We start from the raw sequence: 22,346 nt of genomic DNA, 5'->3' as shown, positions 1-22,346 counted from the left end.
TGGTAGAGCGCTTGCCTTGCATGCTCAAGGCCCTGGGTTCGATTCCTCAGCACCACATAAGGAAAAAGAAAAAAGCCGGAAGTGGTACTGTGGCTCAAGGGGTAGAGCGCTAGCCTTGAGCTGAAGAACTGAGGGACAGCGCCCAGGCCCAGAGTTTATGCCCCATGACCGGACCCCCCCCCAAAAAAAAGAAAAAGAAGAAAAAGAAAGGAAGAACATTGGAGTTAAGGGGTTTGATCTCTAATTAAAATTCTACTGAAGATTAAGAAACCTTTGACAAACTTTTAACTATATACTGAGAAATCAAATCACCTGCCTATCACTCCAGAGTATAGTATCTATTAAGACAATTATTAGAAAGCATCTATTTTTTACCTGTAAGATGGAAATAATTGTATTCTGCAAATAAAAAGTGTAATTGATCATTTACAAATGTACAATACAAGAACAGGACTGAAAAATTACAGGAATGAAAACAATCTTGATCACAAAGAGAAGTACTTTGTTATTTAAAAAGAACGTGTACATTACTAGTTGCTCATTAGTATAATTATTACCACCAACTAGGAATGCAGAGAAGTCAGCAAATTCATGTCAGATTCTTGTTATGGGTGAGGAATGCATACCAGTGTCCTGGAAGGAGAGCTGGCACCCTCTAGCTAGAGAATGTGCCATCCCTCAGTGTTGTGTTACTAACCTCCTGAGTGGCAGGAAGGAATCTAGCACACAGAGACCATGTGCTCAACACCCTTCCTTCAATAGTAGGAAATACTAACTCTAGGCTGCTCTTCTCTTAGCTTTTGAACCCACATTAAATAAAAACATTGAACTGCACTCAGGCCTCCAAGTGCTGACTTTCAAGTATAACTTGCTATGATCTCACAATATAATTAAACTTCCATTCAGTTTGTATTTTGATGCACTATCAGATTGTTATATTAAAAGGCATCAGCACTAAACACTAAAAATTGTGCTTCACATTGATTTCTGAGGCACATTTATTGACATTTGTTAATTTACTTATCACTGTAATCTCATGAAGTAGTTTGCAAAAAAATTATACTCTCATCGTTATATAAGAAACAGGAATCATTGGAAAATGTTAACTATTTAACATTATTTCAACATCTTTTTGAACAATGTAACCAGATATTTAAGTATTTTTGTTGATACAAAACAATATTTTATTCATCAATTTTCAGATTAGGGTGCAGAAGAAAAAACAAATTTGCATTACGCAGGCCAGCAAAACATCATTGAAGTTTATAACTTGCTTTGCTTATGCCACAAAAATGCCTGAAAATTGCTGGGAGATTTCCAAAGCCTTAAGTAAACCCTTATACAAAACAGGAGTCCAAGTTAGGGCCAAAATAGAGCAGACTGAGTTAGAGCCATTCCACCTAATCCCTCCTCTTCAGCATTCCCTGTACTATGTTCTGGAGAGATAGGGGAGACTTCAGCACCCCACTGGTCACGGCATAAATCTTCAACCCAAAGCAACCAGGACCGACCATGGAAGCCCAGATAAGGCGCTAGGAAGAGGAGGTCTAGAAAGGAAAGGAAACTGAAATCCTCTGTCCATCAATGGCTCCATTTTAGTATTTTAGAAAGAAGGTCTGGGGACATGATTCAAGTAATAGATTGCCTGCCTAGAAAGTGTGAGACCCTGAGTTCAGCCTATTATCCCCCAAACCATCACTAAAACAAGGAGCTGGGGTCTAGCCTGTGCCCTGAATGAGATCCAGAGAGCCAGTAGCTAAACGAGAGTGATCCTTGATTTCCTGGTTCCATAGAGAGGAGCTACTCATCCCTAAGGGAGGAACCACAGGGCATCAGTAGCCTAGTCAGCCACACTCGGTAATGCTTCCTAACTACACTTTTCTCCTCAAAGGATGAGAATTAGATTAAGATGACTCCAAATGTTTCACTTTAATATAAAACTACATAGGATAACAGTTTAGGGTTTTCTTTCCAAAGGATTATAAGAGCTGTTCAGTATTTAGTGGTTAATGAGAAATACTTCTGAAACCTCGTTTTGCATAGTATTTTGTGCTGTAATAATCAAAATAGCTCATATAGACAGATATCATCTAGGTAAAGAAAATAGCCTCTGCCTCCTGAGTAGATGGGAATTACAGGAACATGCTATCACACTTGGATTATGTGGGTAATGATGGGAATGTGTTAAGATATGGCTACTAACAAATATGCATAAAAATAATAGTAAGCTAAGAATAATGTCAGTAAAGCAGTCCAAAATCAATTGAAATGCAAAACATCAAACTAATAAAGGAAGGCATATTTAACAAGTAAGAATGAAAATAAAATAGGGCTGACAAGGGAGAATTTCAACAATACTGTTTTACCAAAAGTTCTCTGAAGAGAATTTTTCATCCAGGATACCTGAGAATAACAAGTATATTGACCTATTCTGGCTCTATGAAGATTATGATTTCCCATAAAAATTGAGATAATTATATGCTGGTATAAATTGTGGTCCTGAGAGCATGTTGAGAAAGATGTCTGTAAAAAGATGGAGGGTTTGGAACTTTTCTACTTTCAGTGTTAGGGATTATCATAACCAGAACTTTGCAGGTGACGAGGCAGACACTCTTAACACTGAGTTACACCCCTAGCGCAGGACTGAGAAATGTTTCTCAGGGCTTCTTCATGGAATCAACTGAGCTTACTTCCAGCTTCCCTGATGAGTATGCAGTGGATATCTGTGTGAAGATAGATCCTATCTCAATATCTAGTGAGTATACAGCCAGACATGGAAACTTAAACCCTAATGCCAGCTACTCTGGAATGTGGTAAATCACAATCTGAGGCCAACCCTGAACAAAACATATTACACCCTTTCTGAAAAATAACTAAAGCAAAGTAGGCCTGATAGTGTGGCTCAAATAGTGTAGTACTTGCATAGAAAGTGTTAGGCCTAAACTAAAACCCCAGTACTGCCAAAACAAACAACAAACAAATAAACAAAACAGACAAAAGGGAGGGGCATGGCTGAAGCAGTAGAGCCCTTGCCTGGTATGCAGACATACTAGGTTCAGTCTCTAGAAGCAATTACCATCCCCCTCCACACACACATGCACACAAACACATATCAACAATATGAAAGCCATTCACCATTATGTTATGGTGATAGAGCCAGTCTGTTCCCAGTTAACTGCTAATAGCTGACAGAAAGTCTTAAACTGTTAAAGTTTTAATATTAATAATATGACTAATTACTACATGGAACTATCTTAGTGGTCAGCTGCAATTTAATGATGTATATTTCCTCTGCTAAGTATTAAGGATGCACCTGTATATTTCCTCTGCTAAGTATTAAGGATGCACCTGTTCTGAAGGCTCCCTGTTATTTTTATGACCATGTCTCCTATTAGACTTAACTTGCTGAAGATCAAAGGCTTGTATCATTAGTACTTCCAATATTTTTCATCCTAATATGGGACTTCAAGCATTCAAAGTATTGTAGAAGTCCTTCATAAAGTAAATGTAGTTATAGTTGACAGTCTAGCTGACAATAACTTATAGTATTGATTTTAAAACTAAGCCATAAAAAATGATGAAATTAGGGTCCTGAAAGTACTGTATTTAAAGCAGCAGAAGGGCTGACCCATATTTTCCCTCATGTGACACCCAGACATAGTAGTTCCATTTTGAATTTTGAATTCAGAAAAGTTAAAACCAGAGACCTGACTTAAACAAGGATCTTTAAGCCTACAGCAACTAGCAAAGTCATTTTGGGTGAGAGTGGAGTAGCATAGTAGAGTAGTAGAGGGTATGAATTTTAGAGCCAGATCCAGAGTCCTAAACCCCTCTATACAAGTGAATTATTATGGGACCTTGGACAAGTTTAGTTCGACAGATTTAGAAAAATAACAAGATACTTAGTTAAATTTGAATTTCACATAACAAAGAATTATTTTTAAGACCTTCCCAAATATTGCACAGGATGTACTTACACTAAATATATTGTTGTTTTCTGAAATTTATTATTTATGCAAAGGTAATTGAGAATGCTGTATTTTATCTGGAAGCCGTTACTTGACCGTTGTGCACTTGAATTTTTTTTGACACACCACAACTTGTATATTTATTACCTCCCTTCTGAAGCAGTTCATGATCAGCATTGTGCTTTAGGAGCATTTTTACAATAAATACAAGCATTTCTTTTTAAAGAAAAAGGCACATGTTCTTTGAATAGGTAAGGAAAGCCCCCACCCCTCCCCTGCGTGGACTTATACTGGTACCTAGAAGCATTCAGCAAAGCCACCTCAGCCTCCAGTCCCCTGGTTCCTTGCCCAGCAGCATGTATGGAATGAGGACAGCGTTCCTCCCACAATTCACTTGATCTTCAGGTGCTTCAAGGCCGACTCCAAGCTCTTCATATCAAGCAAATAGAGATAATAGTACCAACCTACACAAAGTGTTATAAAAGTTAAACAAGTTAGTATATGTAAAGAACTTTGGTAACTAGAATGAAGAAGATATTCAATAAAAATAAATAAGTCATATTCAATAAACACTATTATTGAGTATTGTTTAATAATATTTATAAAAGTCCTGTCACTCCTGGGACTTCTTGTTAACAGCTATCATTGTTAGCTGATAGCCTGACTCTTTCATCATAAGACAGCTAGCACAGACAAAATACTTTAAAAAAATTTTTTTTAGAATTAAATGATTGACTGTGGTAGGTCTCATCCCTGATAGTAAAAAAACATGAAATTAATCTTATAACTTTCCAGTTTTCTGGCCCAGAGTTCCTTTTTAGGCCAGGGAGTAAGGAAATAGAATACATACAAAATAACAATTTGCTAATATTTAGGGTTGCTAAGGTGGCTGGGATTTGTGAGTTTGTGTACTAGAGAGACAGGTGCTATGCAGAGAAATAGCTTCAGAAATAGAAGAAGAGTCATCTTGAGTCTTTGGCTGAAATCTAAGCTGTGCATGCATAGGCAGTTCTATGAAGATAAAGGAAAAAAAAAAACAGTTATATATCTACCAGTAATGAACCTGTCTTAGAATTCCTACCTCATCTTCCATTGGCTTGGTGCAGACTGAAGAGTGTATAGTAGATACAAATTAGACAAAAATCAGCAGGTCTTGAAAGAACAAAGATAAGGCTGGGTGTGGTGACTCATGCCTATGAACTCAGCTACTTGAGAAGCTGAGATCAGGAAGGTCACAATTCTAGGCCAGCTGGGGCAAACAGGCAGTCCCTATCTCTACAAAATAGCCTACCCTGGTGGTTCACATCTGTAATCCCAGGCTATTTGGGAGATGGAGGTCAGAAGCTCACAGTTCCAGGCCAGTGTAGGCAAAAAGTTAGCAAAAGTCTCTCAAAACTCTCAATGTGGTAGTACAGCCTGTCATCCTAGCTACATAGAAGAAGTAAATAAACTCAGGGCCACCCAGGCAAAAATGTAAGACTATCTAAAAACTAAAGTTTAAAAGGTTGAGGTTGTGTCTTGTGTGGTAGAGTGCCTGCTTAGCATTCAATAAGGACCTGAGTTTGAACCCCAATACCATGAAAGGAAAAGAAGCATGGAGAGAGTAAAGGAGGAAGGGAGGAACTTAAACAGAATATTCTTAATACTTGTATCTGATAACAATGTCCAGTAAGATTATCCAATAAAGGACTGTTGCACCCAGAATTTGTAAGAAACTCTTACAACTGAATAGTGAAACAAACAATAAAAATTGGCAAAGGTTTAGAAGAAGCAATAAAAAAACCCACTTAAATATTATTTCTTTGTTGCTTTGTATGTCACTCCCCCACAGTATAACCCCTGCTTTCACTATATTTGATGTCGGTATAATTTGTGGAGGAGATGGGGAAAAACAAGTCGTTTAAGGATACAGGTGGACCTGTTGCAACAATGAGAAGTACAAGTTGTTAGGTCGAAAACGAACTTTACAACTTTGGTGGGGGGAGGATTGGGGGGTCAGGGGGGAGGCTGGGAAGGGATGTGAAGGGTAAACAAAGGAGGAGGCTGCAATGCCTGATAAGAAATGTACTCATGGGCTGGGAAGTTGGCTCAGTGGTAGAGTGCTTGCCTTGCATGCCTGAGGCCCTGGGTTCGATTCCTCAGCACCACATAAGCAAAAAGAAAAAACCCGGAAGTGGCACTGTGGCTCAAGTGGTAGAGCGCTAGCCTTGAGCTGAAGAGCTGAAGGACAGTGCCTAGGCCCAGAGTTCAGGCCCCACTACCGGACCCCAAAAAAAAAAAAAAAGAAGAAATGTACTCATTATCTTGCCCATGTAATTGTAACCCCTCTGTTCAGTATGTTCACAAAAAATTAAAATTAAATTTAAAAAATCCACTTAATCAAAAACACTGAATCAAAAAAGGGAATGTCTAATAATCCCATAGATGCTGCTCAGCATCATCAGTCATCAGAGTCATGTGCTCGGTGTCTCGTGCTTATAGCTCTAAGCTACTTGGGAGACTGAGACCTGAGGATTGCAGTTCAAAGCCAGCTCAGGTAGAAATGACTGTGAGACTGTTATCTCCAATGAAACAGCAGAAAGTGGAGCTGTGGCTCAAATAGTAGAACACCATTGGGCAAAATAAGTTCAGGAACTGCACTCAGGCCCTGAGTTCAAACCTCAGGACTAATATACACAAACAATTATTAGTATACAGAAAGTCACTATATGTTAACAAAAATAAAATTTAAAAAGACAAGAACTAGGGAAGGAATTTTCAGTATTGTTAATGAATGTATAAGATGTTATAAGCCATTGGTTGGCATTTTCTTATAATTAAAAATACTCTATGATCCAGCAATTCTAATAACATCTAGAGCAATGAGAACACATGTCCATATAATGACTTGAGCAAGAAGCTCATAGCAGGATTAGGTCTAAGCAGCAAACATCCCAAGTAACCCATCAGCTGATAAATGAACAAATAGCTGATTAATACTACTAAAAATTAAAAAATAACTATAAGTACCTGAGCAAAATATATCAGCCTCAAAAGATTTATGTAAAGAAGCTAAAAACAACTCACTACGTACTGCATGCCATTTTTAATCATGTCTTTGAAAATGCAAAGCCGGATACAAGTTATATTTATATCCTGTTTGATTTCATACATCTAATAAGCTGTACAGAAAGAGCTGTAGCAACAGGAACCAGATAGATCAGTAGTTGCCAGAGCCTGGAGGTGGGCTGAGGGCATTTACTGCAAATGAGCACTTGGTAGCTTTTTGAGATGACGAAAAATATATGTGAATTTGTATTATGGTTATGGTACTATAACTACATGCTTTTGTTTAAATTCTTTGGATTATTTATGCAAAAGGAGTTAATTTTTCTTATAAATAAATTATACTTCACTAGGCAAAAAAACACTCAGGAAATTAATGAGTTAAATTTACATATTTAAACAGCCCACAGTGTACTTGAAAAGATTAAGTGAACAGTCAGTTCCAGGAAATTTTCTAGTAAAATAACCTTTAAAGTGTCCACTGATCCTTCAGTCAAAGAAGTTAAATCATTTTTGGAAAGGAAGTAAATGGGGGGGTGAGCGTGTAGCCCAGTGGTAGAGTACTTACCTAGATACTGAAAGCCTTGGTCCCTAGAACTAAAACAAAAAAATAAATAAAGCTAACATCAGATTTCCTGCCCATGAGACAAGTATTATGAAATAGCTACAGAATTCTTCAGGGAAAGAGAATAGATCAAGATATGTCTATGGGGTATCAATCTTGGAAAAACAGATGCTAGAGGAAAATGTGAATACATATAACCTAAGGAATCTGTTATAAAGCAAGCATATAAACCTAGCACCAAGGAAGTATATTTATTTCTACCTCTAAAACAAAAGCAACGAATAGAACATTAGTATATATTACATGCTCTAAAAAACTATAAGACAAGACAATTTTCAAAAGTGAAGAGAACGGAGAGGTATAAGGGAGAATAAAACTTTACCTGGGAAGTAAGTGAAAGTCAGACCATTTCATTTAAGCTTGAATAGCTAGAATTTATTATGAAAGAAGTTCTGTGAGCTATAAGAGAACACAGATAAACATTTCGACAAAATCAGGAAAACAATGTATGAAGAAAAAGAAATGTACTCATTACCTTATATAACTGTAACCCTTCTGTACATCACCTTTACAATAAAATTTTTTTTTTTGGTCCGGTCGTGGGGCTTGACCTCTGGGCCTGGGCGCTGTCCCTCAGCTCTTCAGCTCAAGGCTAGCGCTCTACCACTTGAGCCACAGCACCACTTCCAGCTTTTTTTTTTGCTTATGTAGTGCTGGGAATCGAACCTAGAGCCTCATGCATACAAGGCAAGTGCTCTAGACCACTGAGCCACCTTCCCAGCCCCCTTTACAATAAATTTTGAAAAAAGCAATCAACAATAATAAAATATAAATGAAAATTTACAAAATATGCTGTGGGATTTCTGGGACATCAGTTGTCCCAATGTATGCATCATGGGAACACATGAAGAAGTAGGGAAAGAGAAAGGAATCACAAAGTTTAAGGAAATAATGATTAAAAACATCAAATCCAGAGCTGGTCATGGGTGGCTTATGCTTATAATCCTAGCTACGTAGGAGGATGAGATCTGAGGATCACAGTTTGAAGTTAGTCCTGGCAGGAAAGTCAGTAAGACTCTTATCTCCAATAAATTGCCAAAAAAAGCCAGAAGTGGAGATATGGTTCAAATGGTAGAGACTTAAGCAAAAGAAGTTCAGGGACCTCAGTGCCCAGGCCCTGAGTTCAAACTACAGGACCAGCATCAAAAAGAAAACAAATAAAAACCCCCATAGACCAGCAGAGAATGAGATGATATATTCAAAATGCTGACAGGAAAAAAAAAACCTGTGGCAATCAATTTATCCAGCAAAGCTGTCCTTCAGAAATGAAGAAAAGACATTCTCCAATAAACAAAAGCTGAGAGAGTCCATCACCACCAAACCTTCCTTATCAGAAATGCTAAAACTCTAAATAACAGATTTTGAATACTCAAAGCAATCCTGGACAAAAAGAACAATGCTGCAAGTATCAATACTTGATTTCAATAGTAACAAAAACATAGTAACAAAAACAGCATGGTACAGAATAAGAACAGACAGATGAATGGAACATAATAGAAGATCCAAAAGTAAACCTATACAGCCCAACACCCACAGCCATCTGATTTTCAACAAAGGAGAAAAGACAGTCTCTTCCTTAAATGTTGTTGAGAAAACTTGACATCCACATGTATCTAGAAAGCTAAAGCTAGAGCCATGCTTCTTGCCCTGTACTGAAATCAATTCAAAATGTATCATTTCTAAGTGTAACATATAACTAAATGTAGCATGTAACTAACTGGCACATATAACTAACAACATAGAATTAAGCCACATGTCAGTAGGCAGGATAGAGATGTCATTTATAATGTTCATGATTATAAAGTAGTTATGGGTATCTGTATTAACCTGAGAGGAATCTTCATAGATAAGATAATATAGGAAATATTAGGGAAAAGATACAAAAATAAACCAGTAGTAGATTTGCATTTATCAGTTTTGATCTATGGCTGACTAGGAAAACAAGATATAAATGAACAAAGCAACAGAATAAATAAGGAGCTCTTAATAGGAGTATTCACACACACACACACACACACACACACACACACACACACACACACACTTGTCCTATAAATACCAAATGCAAGGTGTTTTGTTAGCATAATGGTTGGTAGCACGTCAGTCACACAAATATCATTTGCATGAAGATGTAAATCATCTATACTTTTACTAATTTTTAAAATTTTCATAATTTGCTCAGAGGAGTAAGTACAAAAATCTGTCTTTCTCCCTTAATTCTGTTACTTTTTGTCTTGTGTATTTATGATTAAAAAATCATGATTTTCATTCAGCTTTTTATGTTTTCCTAGTGAATTGACATTTTTAACATAAAATTGTCCCACCTTATCTTCATATAATTTTTTGGAAGTCTTTTTATCTGATTGATATTCATAGCCAGATGATAATAATAGCCATTCTGGCTTTTTGTATTTTCCACCTATCTCCTTTCAGATGATCTGTTTTCAAATATATATAGTAGATTTCTCTTAAGTATCAGAGTCTTGAGTTATTAACCTTTCAGAATATCTGTTTTTTAAATTAGTGTCTTTTTAACATTTAGTATAATTATTGAAACTCAGCCTGCAATTTCATTTTGTTTGCTTTTTATAATGTTTTATTTCTTCATTCTTCATTTCCTGCTTTTGAGTCATTTGAATATTTTTTAGAATTTTTATTAATTTGTTTTTTAAATTTTATTTGCCAATTTTTATAGTGTTGGTGCTAGGGGTTTAGGATACATTATACTTAGTTTTCCACTGTCTACTGAGAATTAATAGAGTATTTTACCCACCTTCCTCTTTTTTTTTTTTGATACTGTGACTGTTATATACGTTGCCTACATATGGTGTAACTTTTCCCAAAACAACATAACTTTTGCTTTAAATAGATAAATATGTTAAAGAAATAAAAGTTATGAGTCATTATTTACCCAGATGCTTACTATTTCTCTGAGTTTTTTTTTATTTGTGAACATACTGTACAGAGGGGTTACAATTACATGGGCAGAATAATGTGTACATTTCTTACCAAGCATTGCAGCCTCCTCCTTTTGTTTACCCTTCACATCCCTTCCCAGCCTCCCCCCTCCCCCCCATATTTCTCTGAGTTTTATTCTTTTTGAAGATCTGAGTTTCCATCTGGCATTTATATTACTTACAATAGTCTTTCCTCACAATAATCTGCATAATTCTTTATGTATTGGCCATGTGCTTTTAGTTCACTAAATCTCTCTTCAATTGTGTCAGTTCATTAATGTTTCATTTCTAAAAGTTCTATTTTATCCTTTAATGAATGGATTTGCTGATCTGGACATAGAGCTTAACGGTGGAGCATTTGGGAGATACTGGAATTGGTCCCCACCACTGGAGGAAAAAAAAATTGACCTAGTAATTCTTTTATTGTGTCATATTGCATGCTTATATTTATGATTACATCACTTATTTCTATGAATATTGTATTGTAAACCAATTTATATTCTAAGAATTCAGATATCTGAAATCTGCTGATCTACATATTTTTCTCATGTTTCAAACAGAGTTGCTTTATTATATTTTTGATCATCTTAATAGATTCATATTGTAGATTCTAATTTGTGATGTTTCAGAACCTCTGTCAGAGGGTTTTAGTCCACATAATAATTTTTGTGTCTGCAAAAGTTAGGAGCACTGCTAGTTTGGTTCTTTTTATATCCCAACTCAATCAGAAGTTTTGGGTGCCACATCTTTACCTTGAGACTAGTTTACAGGTCAGTCTTCTACGGGTGGTTGCCTTTCAGTGTAGTTCTGTCTCTCCTGCTCCTTTTTACTTGCTACTTAGGGTTCTTTACTCTGGTTTCTACCAAGCAATTTTGCTGAGTTGGTAATCTTTCAGTAGAGGATGAAGTACCCTTGAGTATTTCCTTTCTCTTTTAGATTTTTAGATTCTCATTATATATTCAAAGTATATTTTCTAAATAGTCTGGCTGGGTACTTCTTTTGGTATTTCAGGTTCACTATACTGCCAAATGCCACTGCCAGTTTCCTCATTTTATCATTATTTCCATCAATATTTCTCACCTCACAACACCAGTATATCCTAACTTATTCCCCTTAATTTCACTTCTCCAATTTCAATTTTTCCTATATATTGTTGCCAATGATGTTAGACATGTTAACTTTGTGGTACCTGGACTTTGAGCTCAGAGCTTAGGGTTTTAGAGATGTAGATTTGTAAGTCATTGATAATATTAATGTCATGGTAAGATTTACTGAGGAGAATGGAGTAAGTAGAAACAAAAGAAGACCACAGAACGCCAACTTCAAGAGATGATAAAGATGAGTTGGAAAAGAATTGTATGAAGATCTAAGCTAAATGAGAAAACCAAGAATGAAGGAAGTTAAGGAATGGGTTTCAAGGGAGGACAATTTATAGTATTAGATGTTGCCAAAGGTTTTGGGTGATTTGAAGATGGATAATCGCTATTGCCAGAATAGTTACAGTGGAGTAGGTACTGAGTATAGTGGAGTAAGCCGATGTAGAATGGCATAAGTACACAACTGTATACTGTGCTAATTCTCTGACCTTCCTCAGTATAATTCTCTCCCATTGACAGTATAATGAACCAGTAAGTTTCCTAGTAAGACATTTTTCATCCAAAGAAATAAACATCATTTTCTCATGATCTTCTACAGCTAAGAGGAATTCAGGTACTAGTAAGATTGTAAAAAGGAGGAGATTGGGTAACAGTCATGAAAAGTCATCAGAGCATAGAAATTATACAAATGTTTCTGGCTCAGGACTTAATATTTCCTCTATTAATATTAAGCTTTGTATGTGTATTTGAATTTTTATTATTTTAGTTATTGCATTAATAAAAATATATGTAATTAGATGATAGTAATAGTATTCATTACTTATTTTCAATCCCCATCTTGTACAGTATAAAATAGAGAATAGCGAATAACTTACTTACATATTTGTTCCTAACGTCGGAAAATCTGATAGCTTGCATTTATATAAATTTTAGTGCTTGGGAAAAACACAACCTTTCATGCCAAAAACCTGTGCAAGCAATGTTTATGATATGTATTTCTCTTAAGATCTTAAACTTTGTTAAAGGTATTTGATTTAATATATATATATATATATATATCAGCTGAAAATAAACTTTCACAAAGAAAACTGTCAACATTTTACTTCAGGAAAAGGCAGTATGTTTTAGAAAGGATAGAAACGTAGTAATGTCTTCAAGATTTTAGAAATATTTATATTTTTCTTTTATGATAACCAAAAAGTAATATATATATATTTATTTATTTATTTATTTGGTAAATTATTTATGTTATCCTTTTAAGATAGCCTGGAATATTTTTTCAAAACTCACAAACATGTGACTTTTAAAATTATGGAACATTTGACTTTTTACCTTATCCCTAACTATAAAAGTTTAATCAGATAATTTGTTAGTTGATCATATATATAATTGATATATGATTGTGTATATAATCTTTTCTTATATATAGCACTATGAAGGGAAAATTATGAAAGCACATTTCCTGAGCTATCATTTTCCCATATGGATTCAGCAATATCTACTCAAAGTTATACTGATTCTATGAAATTAGACCTAAGGTCAAGAACATTTCACATATGGAAGATCCTAGCCAGCTAAATCCTTTCTGTTGGAAAATATTTTTCCTGCAGAAGAATGAAAACGGTATCAAATAAATACAGTAAACAAACAGCTCTTTCCTTTTATATAGTTTTGTTCATAACGAATCCACATTTCTTTTCTACCCCTTCTTAGGTACCAGAGATTTGAAAAGGCATTTCTCCTGGCTGTTGACATCGGTGCTCGTGACCTGTTCATGGTGAGTTGTTCCCAGACATGATTTTTGTGCCTTCAGTTCTAAGGCTGAGTAAGTTGTCAGCTTTTGTGACCATTAAAAAGGATTAGTGTCATTTGCAGCTTTAGACACATGGGGGGAAAGCATTATCCCATCCTGGCTTGCAGCTTTGCCTTCGTGAAACTGGTCAATAGCCATCGAGCATCTTTTGACTTGTTGACATTTTCCTTGCCAGGGTCCACAGAACCTTTTATGTTTTCGAAGAATTTATAATTCCTGAACTTTTCTTCTCATGTACCTTGAGGTGAAAGGATGACACCTTTCTATCTAATAGGCTTAAATGTCTTTCTAATCTATTCTCTAAGGATATACAAGTATAGAAAGCAGAACATGTGGGGAAAATGACCCACAGATCTTGAATGTGCTCAATTCTCTTAAGAATTTAGTGAGAAGTAACAAATTATGAATGTTCTTACATGTATTGAATATATATCTTTTTTTTTTTGGTCGGTCATGGGGCTTGAACTCTGGGCCTGGGCGCTGTCCCTCAGCTCTTCAGCTCAAGGCGAGCACTCTACCACTTGAGCTACAGCGCCACTTCCTCTTACATGTATTGATAAAGTATAAACAGTGCAAAGTGGAACTAGACGTTATGCATTCACATCTGTTTCAATCCTTTCATTTCTTACCTACAGAGGAGTAAAAGTGTTTAGCTCCTAACAAGTCTTTGTGCTTTGTACCAGGTTCTTATTTTATAAGATCTTGTGTCACAATGACATCAGATAAACAAAGTCAGAGTCCTTTTCTGATTTCCCAACGTATTTTTCTCCATAGCTAGTTCATTGTTATAAACAATAGAGCAAAAGCTTCTTGAAAACAATAAAAACTTGACGACTTTTTAGCCTGAATTATTTTGCAGAAATTTTTGTAGTTCAAGGCTTGGTATTTCTGAAGTTACTGTGGGTTCATCACATTAGATCACTTGTCTTTAGAATAGGTTTAATATTTAAATTCTAAATTATATATTTCATTTATATATTCTCAACTTTCATTGAACATGAGAAAAGTTTCAGTTGCTTTCAAAGCTATTAACATCTTGTTATTCATTTTTCATTTATTTATTTGATGTTTAAGAATGCATATAAGTATGAGAGAAGGTTTTATTATTTTCACCAAAAACTATACGTGCAGATTATCACAGTATCAGAAATTTAATTACAACACTTCTTAAATTTTCTTACCCATTAACTTTTCTTCCTTATCTCTATCATCTAAATTATCCTGCTTAATTACTCAATAAAGGTACATTTTCTTTATATTTCTTTTTTTTTTTTTTGCCAGTCCTGGGGCTTGAACTCTGGGCCTAGGCACTGTCCCTCAGCTCTTCAGCTCAAGGCTAGCACTCTACCACTTGAACCACAGCGCCACTTCCGGCTTTTTCTGCTTATGTGGTGCTAAGGAATCGAACCCAGGGCCTCATTCATGCAAGGCAAGCACTCTACCACTGAGCCACCTTCCCAGCCCTTCTTTCTTTTTTTCTTTCTTTCTTTCTTCTTTCTTTCTTTCTTTCTTTCTTTCTTTTTCTTTCTTTCTTTCCTTTTGTTGGTTGTGGGGCTTCAACTCTGGGCTTGAGTGCTATCCCTTGGCTCTTCAGCTCAAGGCAAGTGCTCTACCACTTGAGCTACAGCACCACTTCCATTTTTTTAGTTGTTTATTGGAGATAAGAGTCACGGACTTACCTGCCCAGGGTGGCTTTGAACCATGATTCTCAGCCTCCTGAGTAGCTAGGATTACAGGCATGAGCCACCGGCGCCTGGCTTCTTTATTTTTTTATACATATACTCCAATCTTTTCCCTAACCAAGGTAAGGACTAACAAGATTAGTATTTAAATGTTTTGTGTCTACCAGATTTTTCCCCTCAGGGTATTATATTGCTCTATAAATATAATGCTTTATTAATTAGCATAATCATCAAAGCCATCTTCTAAACTTTTTTTCATATCTGTTTAAGGACTTAGCCTGTTTTTCCTAGTACCAACATAAAGTCCCTGTGTTAGTTCCAATCTTCTTACTCTAAATAAACTTTCTACTGATCAGCTAAAATAAGAAAAGAATTACTTAATTCAAGAAGATGTAAACAGTCATAATTCAGAGTGCTGTGTCCTCATTCTTCATGTAAGACTTGACTGTAGCAAGGCCTGTTTTAAGGAAGATCAGAATGAAGAGAGCATTGGGACCTTAGCATTTTGTGGAAGTTCAAGATCCTGCTAGATACATTTGAGGCTCCATGTTGAAATTGTCCTAAAGAATTTGCTATATTTTCTTATAGAAGAAAATATACCCAGAGTTTTGTAACCTATATACAACAAAACCTTACATCTTTTGGGAAAAAAATTTATAAAATGAACAGATTATCCCTACTTACAGATGATTTTCTACCCTTACTATATCTCTTCCTGAAAGACTAAATATAATATCCAAAAGAGCACCCAAAAATTGCTTTTGGCATTAGCTTTAGTGGGTTACGTAAGACACCATAGCAAGGAGGTTGATGTGGAAAACAGAGTTGAGACAGAAGAGAGGCCACAGGTGCACAAAAAGGAGTTGAGAATTTATCTTAAAGAAAACTATAAGCTGAAAAAGTTTATAAACAAAGGAATAATAATACTTTGAACAAAGGTATATAATTTTTTGGCAAAGGACCATGCATGAATACTTTAAACTATAAAAATATAAGTATTTTAGATTTTACAAGCTACTCACTGTTGCAGCTCCTAAACACTGCATTTGTAGAGCTAAAACATCCAAGGACAATATATGTGCAAATAGTTTGGCTGTTGTTTCATTGTTTACAGACACTGATATTTAATTATCCTAAAAAATTTAAGAGTTATATGACATAATTCTTGTGATTTGTTTTTTTCCAAATTATTTGAAACTTAAAAAAAAATCTTCAGTCTTGTTTCGGTACATATTGTTTTTATTTTCATTTGTTGCTAAATATTTTCTAATTTCTCTTGTGATTGTCTTTCACACAATTGTTATGAAAAATGTCACTTAATTTTCACAAATTTGTGAATTTTCAAATTTTCTTAATATTTATTTCTAACTTGATCCTGTTCGGATGGGAAGTGATACTTTGTATTATACCTTTCTTTTTAAATTTATTGATCTGTAGTTTATGGACTAACTTATAGACGCTTGAGAAGAATGTATATGTTAGGAACAAATGTATATGTTATGATTTTTGTGATATAAATGCTTAATATCCTGTGGTATAGTCTATAGCTGTTTTCTTTGTGGTTTCTATGGATATCAGACTTCATATCCTGAAATTATAATGCTCTAGTTGGGGTTTCTATCAGCTTTACATCAGTAATAGCCAAAACTACAGCTGTTGTACAGCTGTGCTCCCACCCTCTCAGCGTTTGATGTCACAAAATTACATCATTATACAAGTCTTCAATCCGTAAAGGAATAATTTTACATATACATGCTCTAAAACAAATATGTAGTTGCAAACCAAAGTTATATTGACTGTTTAATAAGTTCTTTCTAGGACTGGGACATGGCAGTCAAGTGCTGTGTTAGCATGCTACATCTCTAGCCCTCATAAAAATGTATTAGTCTCTTAAATTGTGTATGTACAAAACAAAGGTAATATTAAAAACCGTTGTTACAAGATTTGCTTTTGTAATTGTCCATATAGTTAGTTTTATTGAGATCGTTATTTGATCATAATTGGCCTATAGTTACTATGTAACTATGTACTCTTTTACTTTAAAGAACTTATTTGCACAATTTTTAAAGATGGGCCTAGCAGTAATAAATACTTCTGCTTTTATCTGAGATGTAGAAATCTTAAGGGCCTTTAATGACTTTTTCTTTCTTTCTTTTTTTTGGTGTGGGCACTCGTGATTGAACTGAGTCTGAGCACTGTCCCTTAGGGTTTTTTTTGGGGGGGCGGGGGGAGGTGGTCTGGTCGTGGGGCCTGAACTCTGGGCCTGGGTGCTGTCCTTCAGCTCAAAGCTAGTGCTCTACCACTTGAGTCACAGTGCCACTTCCAGCTTTTTTTTTTCTGCTTATGTGGTGCTGAGGAATCAAACCCAGGGCCTCATGCATGCAAGGCAAGCTCTCTACCACTGAGCCACCTTCCCAGCCGTCCCTTAGTTTTTTTAACTGAAGGCTGTCACTCTACAATGTGAGCCTCAGCTCCATTTTCCAGGTGGGAGGTAAGAGTTTCATGGACTTGCCTGTTCAGGCTGGCTTTGAACTATGATGCTCAGATCTCAGCCTTCTGTATAGCTAGGATTACAGGTGTGAGCCATCAGCTCCTTGCTGACGTTTTTTTCTTTTAACATTTTGAACATATTTGCCAACTACCTTCTGATCTCCAGAGATTCTGATGTTTATTTTTACTCAGTCCTTTTCTATTTCCCTTGTCTTATTTTCAAAGTTGTTAAATCTCTCTTTTGCCTAGTTGGATCTTTCTTTGAAACCCTTCAGTCATTAAAAAAAAATTATGGTAGTATTCTGTTCTAGAATTTCTTTGGATGTTTCTGTTTTCTGGTCATCTTATTAATTTTTCCACTTTGTTCATTTGTATTTTCTCATCTTTTCCATATCTTCCTTTAGTTCTTTGCATATATTTTATTAAGGCAGTTGTTTTATAATGTCTTTGTCTTTGCCATCAAGTTTTTTATCCCCCCATTTGAAATGACCCATACTTACTTGAGGTTTTTTTTTCAGTATGTTTGTTGAAAACTGAATATTTGAATTTTATAATGTGACAAATGAGTTCAGATTCTCTCTTTTTCCTAGGATTTGCTATATTATGTTATTATATGTCTTAGACTTAAATAATATGTATACAAGGCTTATATAAGTAAATAATAAATAATAATAGGTAATGACTAAATAATATGTATACCTGGCTTATATACAAGGATCATGCTGAAGTAAAAGGAAGTTTTTCAGTTAGAAAAATTAAACTAGAAAGCTGGGCACCGGTGGCTCATGCCTGTAATCCTAGCTACTCAGGAGGCTGAGATCTGAGGATCACAGTTCAAAGCAAGCCCAGTCAGGAAAATCCGTGATACTCTTATCTCCAATAAACCACTAGAAAACCGGAAGTGATGCTGTGGCTCAAGTGGTAGAGCCATAATAAATAGCAAATAGCTGTGCTGAAGATGATACTTAATGGTAGAGGGCCCACTAATATAGCTAAGCAAGTCCAAGGCCCTGAGTTCAAAAGGGGTTTTTTGCTACTATAGAAAAAAAATTAAAGGAGGAGGCTACAATGCTTGATAAGAAATGTACTCATTATCTTGCCCATGTAATTGTAACCCCTCTGTACAGTATTTTCACAATAAAAAATACTATTGTAAAAAAAATTAAAATGTCAATAGAGAAAACCTAAATATAATGTACAAATATTCCATTTACAAGAAGGATAGGCAAGGGAACAAATAGAAAACATAATGAGATTGAACTATAATTTCAAGCATGTAAGTTACATTAAATTCAAATTGACTGGACATTCCAAGTAAATGATAGATAGTAATGTTTTAAATAATAGATTATCAGACTGGACAAAAAGCAAGACCAAATTATATTCAGTATGTAAATGAGACTCTGCATTGTTATGACACAAATAAATTGAAAGTAAACTGAATAACAAGATAATATATGAAAAATAAGAGAAAGACTTCAAAACAAAGGAAAAATAAAAAGATGAAAAGATATTTGTAATAATAAAAGCTCTAAGGAAAACTTAAGAATCCTAAATATTTATGTACTAGTAAGCTTCAAATGCATAAAACCAAAGCTGAAAAACAAATGAGATGTATATTTATATATATAATCATTCATATATCAAATAGTCAAAACATTATGAATATACAAAATATGTGAAACAACATGATCTGATATTTAAGTTATATTCAACAATTGCAGAATGTACATTCTTTCCAAATGCAGATGCTATTGTCACCAATCTAAAATATATGCCCATCTATAAGATGAAAGCTTGATATAAAACACTAAAATATGATACCAAAAGAATTAAATTACAAGTCAGTATGTTTACATACCTATGAGGCTCACAAATATTTGCAAGTCAAATACCAGTTCTCTAAAAATCTAATGGTTAAAGAAGAAATCATAAAAATAAGTATTTTAAATGAATTTTATGAGAACGACAATATCAAATAATGTATGAGATGATTCTACTATATAATCTATAAGTCTATATTCATTTAAGTAAATAATTAACAAAGCCAACTAATAAATGTAAAATAACAATATATCTAGAAAATTAGCATTTGGTATAATTGAATAAGAGAAAAATAACCAATGGGTGCTATAATTAGAGAAGTTTTTATATAATTAACAAGACATTTACAAGGTCTCAAAGTACTTCTCTACAAAGTGTGCATTGTTTACAGGGTAAGAAGAGTAACTGTAGTGGAGAAGGGTGGCAGACACCAAATAACCAAATAACTATCATCAGGAACGATCAAGTCACAATAGCTGGCCACTTTATATCAAAGTAAAAATACAATGCCCTTCTGTGACATTCTTGCAAAAAAAGTGCATACTTAAATCTAACAAAGAAGAAGGACCAGTTGAGCTCAAATTGAGGGACAATGTAATAACTAGTTTATCTGCAAAAATGTCACATTTGTGTAAGAGAGAAGACTTATGAACAATTATAAAAAGGACCAAAAAGACATAATTAAAAGCATTAAGAAATGGAATCTTGTCATCTGTAGAACAACTGTAACTTTATTGTTTAAATGGAAGTCATATTATCAATATTCATGTCACAATTTTGATGGCTTGTGGTTTTGTAGGAACTAAACGCTAAATTACTCAAAATGTGTTGGCAACTTTAACTCTCAAATAATTCAGAAAAAAGTGACATTTGAACTGCTCTGGACACTTTCTGCAACTTTGAGATTGTTTCAAAAATATACAATTTTCCTTATTGTTATAGCTCTATATTCTACTGCTAATCCTACTCTAGGTAGAATCTATGTGGCTTAAAAGTCTACTGCGTTGGTCACAAAAATGTTGCTTTTAATTTTCTATCATTAGGACATTATTCTAGTTTTGAAAATTCAGGTAACTTCTCCAAGCTAAGTATTACTACAGCATAAACCTTCTCATTTTGCTTTACCCATTGTGGCAGAAAAGCCACCTTAGATTTCTTCTCTGGCCTATGTTGGATAGCATGAAGATGAGTATGTCTCCTGAACATTCTCATGTTGGCATCCTAACTACCTTGGCCATTGGCACAAGGCCAGTTGGAATGTCAACTGTACCATCTGATAATGCTATAAAAAGACCTATAGCTGCTGCTCTCCAGCCATCTGTGCCTTGCCTTGGCATGAGACTGTTGGGTAGTTTGTCTTTCGTTGGCATGTTTTTGTGGGTGGCTTACATCTGCTATTCCTAGGCACTTGCTTGGTGATCAAGTTGACATAGAATTGCTTCCTTGGCACTGTTTTTACATAGAGGAGTTTTATACCTGCTAATTTCTGAAACAAGATTACCATTAATTACATACACTACAAGTTAAATTAATATTATAAATACATACCTTTCTGGACCCTATTCACAAACTTAGATTGGGCATTCAAGTTTTAATTCTCCCACTAAGAAGTCTCCACTCAGAAGCATTGTACTTCTTTAGTTTTAAAATATTAAATTGAGTGCATATGCTAAATCTTTCCCATGATGGAATTGTATGTGTATATGTTTTTAAATTTTGAATGTGGATACAAACCAAGAATGGACAATGATGGAACTGAGGTTATAAGACTCCATTGAAAGCTAAAAGACAGCATATGATTAAAGAAACACAGAAGATACCATAATGTTAAGAGAAGACTGCTGCTGAAGTTGGAGGAACACCAGAAGTTCTCCATGCCTGAAGGAAGGATACTAGGAATGGAAAAGTATGTATGAGAAAGCTGTGGCTACATCAGATGCTGCATGAACATCAGTGAGTAGAGAAAAGCCACAAAAAGTATGGAGTAAACCCTAAACACTTGTAGGAAAAAAGGTTGATAAGAATATGTTAAGATTCAAGAATATTGAACAGAAAGATAAAAATGGATGGTTCCATGGGATGAACTGTGTTATTTTCCTCCACCAACTTCATTTATTCACTCTTTTTTTTTTCTGGTCCTGGTGCTTGAACTCAGCCTGGGCGCTGTCCCTGAGCTTCTTCTTTTGCCCAAGGCTAGAGCTCTACACTTGAACCACAGCACCACTTCCTACCAACTTCAGATATTAAAGCCCTAACTTCAATATGATAGTACAGAACATTTAAGGAAGTAAGGAAGAATGGCTCTAAGGCCTTCAGGGTGAGTTCTTCAGGAAGTCTGCTTAGTGTTTTTACAATTAGGAGACGTCAGGAGTTTGAGCATAGGAGAAAGGCCATGGAGGACCCAGCAAGGAGATGGCCTTCTGCAAGCTAAGGCGAGACCTTGGGGTAAACACCAGAACATGAGCACATAGCTTGGTGTTGGAATTCCAATGTGTAGAACTGTTGAGAAAATAGTGTTTTAAGCAGCCTTAATAATCTGTTATGGCAGCCTTAACTGACTGATCCAAATGGCATTATTTCAGAACCAGTAAATAGGAAACGCACAGGAAAGAAAATGATCATTTTTAAAAGCAAATAGGAAATTGTAGGAGAAAATAAGGAGATGGTAAGTGGAAAATACAAAATAAGCTGGCAGGAACATTTAAATATCAGTAGCAGTTAATAGTGAGAGGGACAAGCACCAAAAATAACAGTTCCCTTGTCTCTGAGAAGAGCCTTATCCATCTGTTCCTCAGTGGAAGCCTCAGAGCCTAATCACTTTCTAAAGATCTCCCCAATTTTGATT

At 35.2% G+C, this 22,346-nt stretch overlaps 1 protein-coding gene across 1 annotated transcript in view; it reads left to right on the top strand.

The window, feature by feature from the left end:
- Window positions 1-22,346, top strand: part of Wdpcp (WD repeat containing planar cell polarity effector) — a 252,700-nt gene that overhangs the window by 144,938 nt on the left and 85,416 nt on the right. The window contains exon 13 of the mRNA XM_013022526.1: window positions 13,406-13,469. Coding sequence (XP_012877980.1) covers window positions 13,406-13,469 — 64 coding nt within the window. The remainder of the gene's footprint in view (window positions 1-13,405; window positions 13,470-22,346) is intronic.

The sequence above is a fragment of the Dipodomys ordii genome, unplaced genomic scaffold (genome assembly GCF_000151885.1).
Source record: "Dipodomys ordii isolate 6190 unplaced genomic scaffold, Dord_2.0 Scaffold63, whole genome shotgun sequence".
Lineage (NCBI taxonomy): Eukaryota > Metazoa > Chordata > Mammalia > Rodentia > Heteromyidae > Dipodomys > Dipodomys ordii.
This window is presented reverse-complemented; position numbering and strand designations above follow the sequence as displayed.